The sequence below is a fragment of the Bison bison genome, unplaced genomic scaffold (assembly GCF_000754665.1).
Source record: "Bison bison bison isolate TAMUID 2011002044 unplaced genomic scaffold, Bison_UMD1.0 scf7180017864213, whole genome shotgun sequence".
NCBI lineage: Eukaryota > Metazoa > Chordata > Mammalia > Artiodactyla > Bovidae > Bison > Bison bison.
In genome coordinates, this window is record NW_011494785.1 from 2,236,823 (window position 1) to 2,246,358 (window position 9,536).

At 46.9% G+C, this 9,536-nt stretch overlaps 1 protein-coding gene across 1 annotated transcript in view; it reads right to left on the minus strand.

Annotated features, from left to right (window-relative positions):
- DYRK4 (dual-specificity tyrosine-(Y)-phosphorylation regulated kinase 4) overlaps window positions 1-9,536 on the minus strand; it is a 32,496-nt gene that overhangs the window by 21,719 nt on the left and 1,241 nt on the right. Inside the window, exons 2-4 of the mRNA XM_010845204.1 lie at window positions 4,181-4,297; window positions 2,741-2,882; window positions 1,072-1,235 (exon numbers count right to left, since the gene is read on the minus strand). Of these exons, the coding sequence (XP_010843506.1) occupies window positions 1,072-1,235; window positions 2,741-2,882; window positions 4,181-4,297 (423 nt within the window). The remainder of the gene's footprint in view (window positions 1-1,071; window positions 1,236-2,740; window positions 2,883-4,180; window positions 4,298-9,536) is intronic.

Below are 9,536 nucleotides of genomic sequence, written 5' to 3' on the forward strand. Positions count from 1 at the left end.
AGAAGACAGTTTTCCACAGACCAAGGCGGGGTGGGGGGGAGATGGTTTGGGGATGATTCAAATGCGTTACATTTATTGTACGCTTTACTTCTATTATTATTACATCAGCTCCACCTCAGATAATCAGGCATTAATTAGATCCTGGAGGTTGGGGACCCCTGTTCTAGACAGAAGATGTGTGCCAGAAACTCTAAATCCTTGCTTCTCAAGGTCTGGTCCAAGGACCAGCTACGTGGGCATCCCCTGGGAAGGTTTTTAGAAAGGTAAAGCCTCAGTCCCCACCCCAGACCTGCTGGCTAGGAATTTTCATTGGTAATGAGACTCCCAGGTGATCTGTGCACACCAGAAAGCTTGGGAAACACAGCCCTGAATTCGATTAAGAAAATCCACTTCTTTTATAAAATCATCAGAGATCAATTGTGTCTCCTAATCTAAGAGGAAATGTCCGGAGGAGGAATTTCCCAGCAGCCTGCAGGGCTAGCAGACCAAGCATTTCCCATCTGGACATCCTCAAGGTAGAGAGGAACACCTCGTAGCCTCCAGACGCCCCCTGCAGACGGGGGAAGAGGCAGCAACCCTGGACACAGAAGACAGGGAGAAGTCTCTGGGACTCACCTTTAAGAAACTGAAGGGGGCACTGTGCACGAGGGGACAGTGGGAAAACGTTTTTTGTCTGTTTGCAGGAAATGAGCTCTATTATAAAATAGAAAAAGGTGCTGCATGGACTTGTATGGAGGAAACAATCTGGCCTTCCCAGTGGGTCCAGGCGGCACTGGAGAGGAACCTGGAGAGGGAGGATTCATCCAGGATGCAAACCTGTCACCGCTAATACTCTTGAAAATCAATATTCTGTGAACAGAGTGCTTTGTGTACTAATTACATGTTTTTCCCCATTTTTATACCTGGTATTTCTGCGATTTAGCACCAAATAGAATCCTTCAGGACACTCACAGCTCCAGATACATCGGCATCAAATGCTATAATATACCCCACGCTCTTCCTTTTCAGACTATCTCTTGTCCCTAAGCCCCAACCCCCAAAGCCAGTTTCCACAACCCCCTGCCCCATCACCTTCATGTAGGAGCCGTGTTCATCATCGAAACTTGTCTTGCTGAATTTTTCCGGAGCCATGTGGAGCTTCTCGGCTTCCAGACCCAGGAACCACAGCTCTGTGTAGCCCAGGATCTCGCTTTGCTCGTAAGAAGACAGCTGCTTCTTAAAAAACTTTAGGGCCTCTGTGTGAAAAATACTGCAGATGTTAGTTAAGATGCGGTGATGTGAGGATGTGCCCAGGTATAGACCAGCGCATCCTTTCCTGTTCATGAGCCAGGTGGCTCTTTCCTCAACAGGGTGGCTAAGAGCCTCACTAAGGACCATACATCCTGGATCTCACAGGATCCAAGTGGAACAAGGATGGATGTATCAAAGTGTGGTACTGATTTCAACCAACCAGGAGGAAAACACAGCAGAAGGGTAGGGAGGGGGATTTCCCTGGTGGTCCTGCAGTTAAGACTTCACCTTCTAGTGCAGGGGTGCAGGTTCTATCCCTGGTCAGGCAGCAAAGATCCCACATGCCTCACAGCCAAAAAACCCCAGAACGTAAAACAGAAGCAATATTGTAACACAGTCAATAAAGACTTAAACAAGTAAGGAAGTCTAGGGAAGATTTAGTCCCCAAAGAGCTATGGGTGCAGCAGCTTGGGTAGAAGATTCCAGGAGTCAGCATTGTGTCAACAGAAGTGTATAGTTAAGGCAGAAATCACCCAAGTTCATCTGGCACTGGCTATACTGAGTCTATCCTGAGAGAGTTTGCAAACCACGATGCCCTCTAGGGAGCAGGCAGGTGGCATAAATTCTACTTTCAAATCCAGGAGGTCTTCGAGCTCAAATCTGCAGAGAGCCAGGAGGTCTCAGTCTGGGAAGGGATGTGTGTTGTATCTTATCTGCTATACTGGCCACACTGCATTGGGGGCTGGTGTCTGGTCTGGGGCAGGCGGGGTGGGATTCAAGCTTTAAGAGAGATGGTGAGGGACTTTCCTGGCATGCTTCCACTGCAGGGGGGATGGGGTTCAATCCCTGGTCACAGAATTCAGACTCCATATGCCAACTGATCCCAAAGCAGATATTAGGTAAAACCAACAACAGCCGAAGCATCAACTACAATGATGCAAAGCAATACAAAAATACAGCCACTTGGAAACAAACTCTCTCCCCTAAATCTTGGATCAATGCGAAATCAAATGTGTAATTACAGAATGTTTGGAAGAAAAAAATATATGAATATTTCATATTAAAACAAAGCAATTTGGTGGCATTAAATTGTGTCATATTAGAGAGAGAGAAACAGTGTTAAGAGCAGGTAAACCAGGATGAGGGATGAGGTGGGGGGACATCACATTCTTTGACAAACTGCTGAAGAGTCAGAGAAGGAACTTCACGAGGAAACGCAGATGTATGGGAGACTGGGCCTATGTGTGAAGTGCCCACATTACCTCTGCTCTTTGTTCTTAATAAACTCACCCCCTTCTGAAATGCTCTGTGTCTGGAAATTCTTTTCCAACCCTCGCTCGGACTGCCCTGACGTATTCAGTTGGCAAAAAAGTTAGTGTTTTTCCATAACCTCGTAGAGGAAAACCCGACCAAACTCTCTGGCCAACCCAGGACCAGCCCAGTAAGTGACGCGGCCCGGAGGGACGTCACGACCACCCCACCCCAGCGCGCCGCTGCCCCAAAGCCACACCTGCCGCTGTCAGAGGGACCTTGTGTTTGTGCTTCTTCGGCGGCTTCTCCTCTGCTTTGGCGTCTTGGGTTTTCACGTTCGAAGGGAAGACCATCTCAGAAGGCTTGAGCTCAGAAGACTTCTGACAGTGAGCTGGACTCTCCTGTTCAAGGAAAGACACTCGCAATCAAGGACTCTCTGGGCCACTTCTGGGTGTCCTAAACCACGGGTCTGACCAAGAATAGCCCTAGCCAGCCAGACTCTGCTTTTTCTCTCCAGGGAGAAAAACGGTGATTGCAAGACAGTAGGGGGACTTGCCTGGTGGTCCAGTGGTTAAGAATCTGCCTGCCAACGCAGGGGATGAGGGTTCGATCCCTAGTCTGGGAAGATCCCATATGCCGCAGAGCCTGTGCTCTATACCCCTGGAGCCATGACTACTGAAGCCAGTGCACTCAGAGCCTGTGCCTCGCAACAGAAGAAGCCACCACAATGAGAAGACGGATCAAAGCAAGGAAGAGTAGCCCCTGCTTGCCACAGCTGAAAAAAAAACCTTGCACAGCATTGAAAACTCAGTACAACTGAAAAATAAATTAATGAAAAAGAAGTGACAGTAGGTTTTAACAATCTTTCTCTCAAAGGAAGGACCCATCTGACTCTCCATATTCTCCGTGAAACTCCCGCACGTTACAGTTTGCAGCGGACAACCCCAGGACATCTTCCTGCAGGAAGGATGGGAATGGTTCTTTCCTACTGACCTGGAGAAGGCCAGTTCCTGACTAGATACAGTGACCTGCCCAAGAGCACAAACACTTGAACATCGGTGCATATAACAGCTCTTTAACTCGGCACTTTCTCACGAGATCTCATTTGGTCCTTACACAAAACAATTAGGGGACATGGAAGGAAAACCAACGTTTAGTACTGTTTATACATGTTTCTACCATTAATACACTCGACACTTCACTTTTCAGTGAATCCCCATGACAGTCCTATCATGAGTCTGTTTAATACAGAAAGTCGACAACTTACTGTTCAAGTTTACATTCATTATAAACATTACATTCATCACTTCTCAGCCTTTTGGCTAAGATCAAGTGTAGTATGGGAGTTTCCCAGGTGGCACAGTGGTAAAGAATCTGACTGCAATGCAGGAGACTCAGGAGATGGGGGTTAGATCCCTGGGTCAGGAAGATCCCCTGGAGGAGGGCGTGGCAACCCACTCAAGTATTCCTGCCTGAAGAATCCCATGAACAGAGGAACCTGGCGGAGTACAGTCCATGGGGTCACAAAGGGTCGGACACGACTGAGCACATTCATTGTAAAGGTGAACAGGACCGGAACCTGACTCTTCAGCTCAAGGTGGTCTTTTCCCTCCATCCTAGACCTCTCTGAACTTGAACTGAAAGCAGAAAGGTCTTTTCACCTGCCTGCCCCAGGCCACACCCACTGCTCCCGACTCACCTGATACAGCAAGGGCTGCTTTAGTGGGAGTTTACTGCTGATGTGTGGGAAGTTCACCATGGTCTTCTTCCCCTTGGTGTCCACGAAAGGCAGCGATGTGAAGCTGGTGTTAGTGTTCTACAGGAGAAGCTGGTAAGTTACAGAAACCTTGGGGGACCCAGTGTTCCAAGCACCCTCCCCAGAGCGAGGATGAGCCAAATCTAAGGCAAAATCTGCCTTTGAAGTTCTTGCAGAAAAAAGTGGAATGGTCCTGCAGATGGGCTCTGGGTTCAAATCCCTGCTCCTACACCTTCTAACTGCAGACCCTGGACAGTCACACTGACTCCTTCTGTAAGCTTCAACTGTCTCAGCACTGCCATGGGGATAAAACTGGGATTTAGCTCACAAGGCTTCTGTGAGATAAACCAAATAATCTATGTAGAATATTCCAGACATGTTAGCCATTATTATTATCATGTCAATATCTCACCACCCTGACCAGGGGAAGTTCTTCCTGCTGTATAATGCAAACCTTCCTCGGGGCAGTACAGGTGCCCAACTCTTCTAACAAATATATATACTTCTTATGGCCATGCCAGGAAGCATGTGGGATCCTAGTTCCCTGACCAGGGATCAAACCTGGGTCTCCTGTATTGAAAGCTCAGAGTCTTAGCCACTGGACCACCAAGGAAGTCCTCTAGCTCCTCTACACTACTGACTTGACCTGTCCACCTAGATCCCTGCTCTCCCCTGCATTGACTGATTAGGAGAGAGGTAGTCTGATGTTGGAGCTTCCCAAGTGGCGGTAGTGGTAAAGAAACTGCCTGCCAACGGAGGAGACATAAGAGACCCAGGTTCAATCCCTAGGTTGGGAGGATCCCCTGGAGGAGGCCATGGTAACCCACTCCAGTCTTCCTGCCTGGAGAATCCCATGGACAGAAGACCTGGTGGGCTACAGTCCATGAGGGTACAAAGAGTCGGACACAACTGAGGTGACTGAGCATGCACACACACAGTCTATCAGTGAAGCAACATTTAAAATTGGGCAGAGATGGGGTGTGATGATGCGGGTAGAGCATGTTCATCAAGCTATGCTGAGTTGATCCAAAAATGCCTGTTAAAGGCCATCCCCAGCCACCCACCTCCCCTCATCCGCTGCTAGAGAAAAGACCTGAAGCATCACTTCCTACCTTATTCAAGAATTGGGTCATCCTGAAGTTCGTGACCTTGGAAGGTGGTTTCTGGATTTGAAGCAAAGGCTTACTCTCAACCTGGACCCAGTGAGAGAGAATTGGAATAACATGCAACTCGGTGTCATCGTCAGTGCCCAGTGCTTATTTTGCTTCATTACAATAAATGGGATACACACAAAACCAGCTCTCCTGACCCCCAAGCTAGGAAGAGCTGAGAGAGGCTCAAAGACCTGAATGAATGAATGAATGAACAAATACCAAAACAAATGATCTTTCTACCAGTGCTTATCCTGAATTGGCTTGCCCAAGAGTTTTTACACTTAAAAAAATTTCACAGAATCCTTTCTTCAAATAAAATCTTAACCAGGTGCCTTGGACATGGGAGGACATAAAAGCAGAGCTGCTCTTTCTAAAGAGAAGAAAATGTCTATAATCTTGCCCAGAACCTCTTTTCCCCTCAGAGTGGCTCTGAAGGTACCTGAGCAGAACCTACCAGAATATAGGAGCCCAGTCTGGACACCAATGACCTGATCAGAGTGTACCTCACCTCTAGAAAGAGGTGGGGTGGGAAAGACCAAATAGCAGAGCCGTGGCCCACTAAAGGGCAGTAAGCTCACAGTGCAGGTGTGTGACACAACAAATTTTTGGTTTTTTAGTTACTAAGTCATGTCTGACCCTGTGACCCCATGAACTGTAGCCCACAAGGCTCCACTGTCTATGGGATTTCCCAGGCAAAAACACTGGAGTAGATTGCCATTTCCTTCTTCAGGGGATCTTCCTGACTCAGGGATTCAACCCATGTCTTCTGCATTGGCAAGCAGATTCTTTTACCACTGAGCCACCAGGGAAGCCCAACATAACAGATCACAGTTACCTAAAGGTTATGCATTTACTTTAATACTCATTTAAAAAACTATAACTAGCACATTAAACCTGTAATTTGGTGGTTGTTATTATATAGGATGGAACTAAAATTTAAGTGAAAAAGAGAGTGTGAGGACTATGTAGATATGGCAAAAAGCATGAGGGTGGCACCAAAATGACTCAAGTTTAGCAAAGACACATTATAGTTTGAATCTAGGTTCTGCTCTTTGAGCCCACGGGTTCTGTTTCCAGCTCTTTCTTCAGTTCAGTTCAGTTCAGTTCAGTTGCTCAGTCATGTCCAACTCTGCAACCCCATGAATCGCAGCATGCCAGGCTTCCCTGTCCATCACCAACTCCCGGAGTTCACTCAGACTCATGTCCATCGACATGGTGATGCCATCCAGCCACCTCATCCTCTGCTGTCCCCTTCTCCTCCTACCCCTAATCCCTCCCAGCATCAGTCTTTTCCAATGAGTCAACTCTTCGCATGAGGTGGCCAAAGTACTGGAGTTTCAGCTTCAGCATCATTCCCTCCAAAGAAATCCCAGGGCTGATCTCCTTCAGAATGGACTGGTTGGATCTCCTTGCAGTCCAAGGGACTCTCAAGAGTCTTCTCCAACACCACAGTTCAAAAGCATCAATTCTTCAGCACTCAGCCTTCTTCACGGTCCAATTCTCACATCCATACGTGACCACTGGAAAAACCATAGCCTTGACTAGACGGACCTTTGTGGGCAAAGTAATGTCTCTGCTTTTGAATATGCTATCCAGGTTGGTCATAACTTTCCTTCCAAGGAGTAAGCGTCTTTTAATTTCATGGCTGCAATCACCATCTGCAGTGATTTTGGAGCCCCCCAAAAAATAAAGTCTGACACTGTTTCCTCTGTTTCCCCATCTATTTCCCATGAAGTGATGGGACTGGATGCCATGATCTTCGTTTTCTGAATGTTGAGCTTTAAGCCAACTTTTTCACTCTCCACTTTCACTTTCATCAAGAGGCTCTTTAGTTCTTCTTCACTTTCTGCCATAAGGGTGGTGTCACCTGCATATCTGAGGTTATTGATATTTCTCCTGGCAATCTTGATTCCAGCTTGGGCTTCTTCCAGCCCAACGTTTCTCATGATGTCCAAAAACTGAGACATAGCCTGTGCCAGATCCACATCCATAAAACTTGGTATCCGGGCCACAGTGAAATAGAAACTGGGTATGATACTTCAACTTAATATAACCCAGCACAGCTAAGCCCTCCACAGACTTGTCGTGATGGGGACTACTTTAAAAAAATAAAATTTGGCACGACATGTGGGACCTTAGTTCCTCATCCGGAGACTGAACCTCTGCCTGCTGCATTGGAAGTGCAGAGTCTTAACCACTGGACCACCAGAGAAGTCCCCAATTTATTATTATTATTATCTTTTTGCCACACTGTGCAGCATTCAGGATCTTGGTTCCCTGACCAAGGATGGAACCCAATGCATCCTGCTTTGGGAGTTTGGGGTTCAACCGTTGGACCACCAGGGAAGTCCCTGATGGGACTATTTAGAACAGTTCATCTTGATTTCCTAGAAAAGGCACATGGTCTAAAGAAGAGGGGGCTACATAAAGCATGGACCATGGCCTCAGACAAAGCTAATTTAATGGGCTAACATGTACCAGATGAAGGATGTGGTTGCCAACTGGATGGACAATGATGCTATCTGAGCAAAAACTGCAGTTGCAAATCTGAGTCCCAACTTCTCAACAAATAATTTCCTGGGGATTAGCCATCAACAATGGTGACAAGTTGGCTTTGAGGATTAGCTGGGGAGAAGACTGGATAAATTAAAAGAACATTACAAGGGCTTTCCTGGTGGCTCAGTGGTAAAGAATCTGCTTGCCATCCCAGGAGACACAGTTCGATCCCTGATCCAAGAAGATCCCACATGCCTCGGAGCAACTAAGCCCAAGCATCACAACTATTGATCCTCTAGAGCCTGGGAACTACAGCTACTGAAGCCTGAGTGACCTAGAGCCCATGCTCTGCGACAAGAGAAGCCACTGCGAGGAGAAGCCCACCCACCGAAACTAGAGAAAAGCCTGTGCAGCAGTGAAGACCCAGTGCAGACAAAAACAAATAAATAAAATTATTTTTTAAAGTACATTACAAAACACAACCAAAACTAAATACCAAACAAAAAGCATGGGCAGTGAGTGACAACAAAGCAGAAAGTGACCCCTGTGAATGCAGTCCGTCCAGGAAGATGTCCATCTAGGGGGTGGCCCTTGGAAGGGATGTGGCTTGACCTGAGGCTTTATTGGAAGGGAGGGTGTGGAACATGGTCATTGGGTGAAAAAAAAACAGTATCTGGGCATGCTCTGAAGGTCTTCACGGCTCACGCTGGTTAAGCTGGAGCAGAGGGTGGCCTGTGGACGGCACTGAATAGCCCAGTTAAGACACTTGATCATTATCTTAAGGAGACAGAACTAAATGTAATGTGATATCCTGGGTGGGATCCTGCAACAGACCAAGGATGTTAGGTAAAAAAACAAGGAAATCTGCCCCAAGTGTGGATGGAGTTTTGTTAATAATATATCAATATTGGCTCCCTGTTGTGACTAGTACTATAAGAATATAAGATAATAATAGGGGAAACAGACACGGGGTATGGAGTGGCTTAGGGGAACTCTGTACTGTCCGCTTAATTTTTCAGAAAATGTAAAACTGCTCTTTAAAAAGTCAAATTAAAAGACAAATAAAACACCCAAAATATCTGAGGGGAGCGACAATATCAGAAGGACTGTTACTTCAGTTCAGTTCAGTTCAGTTCAGTCGCTCAGTCGTGTCCGACTCTTTGCGACCCCATGAATCGCAGCACGCCAGGCCTCCCTGTCCATCACAAACTCCCAGAGTTCACTCAGACTCACGTCCATCGAGTCAGTGATGCCATCCAGCCATCTCATCCTCTGTCATCCCCTTCTCCTCTTGCCCCCAATCCCTCCCAGCATCAGAGTCTTTTCCAATGAGTCAACTCTTCACTTGAGGTGGCCAAAGTACTGGAGTTTCACCTTCAGCATCATTCCCTCCAAAGAAATCCCAGGGCTGATCTCCTTCAGAATGGACTGGTTGGATCTCCTTGCAGTCCAAGGGACTCTCAAGAGTCTTCTCCAACACCACAGTTTAAAAGCATCAATTCTTCAGCACTCAGCCTTCTTCACAGTCCAACTCTCACATCCATACATGACCACAGGAAAAACCATAGCCTTGACTAGATGAACCTTTGTTGGCAAAGTGATGTCTCTGCTTTTGAATATGCTATCTAGGTTGGTCATAACTTTCCTTC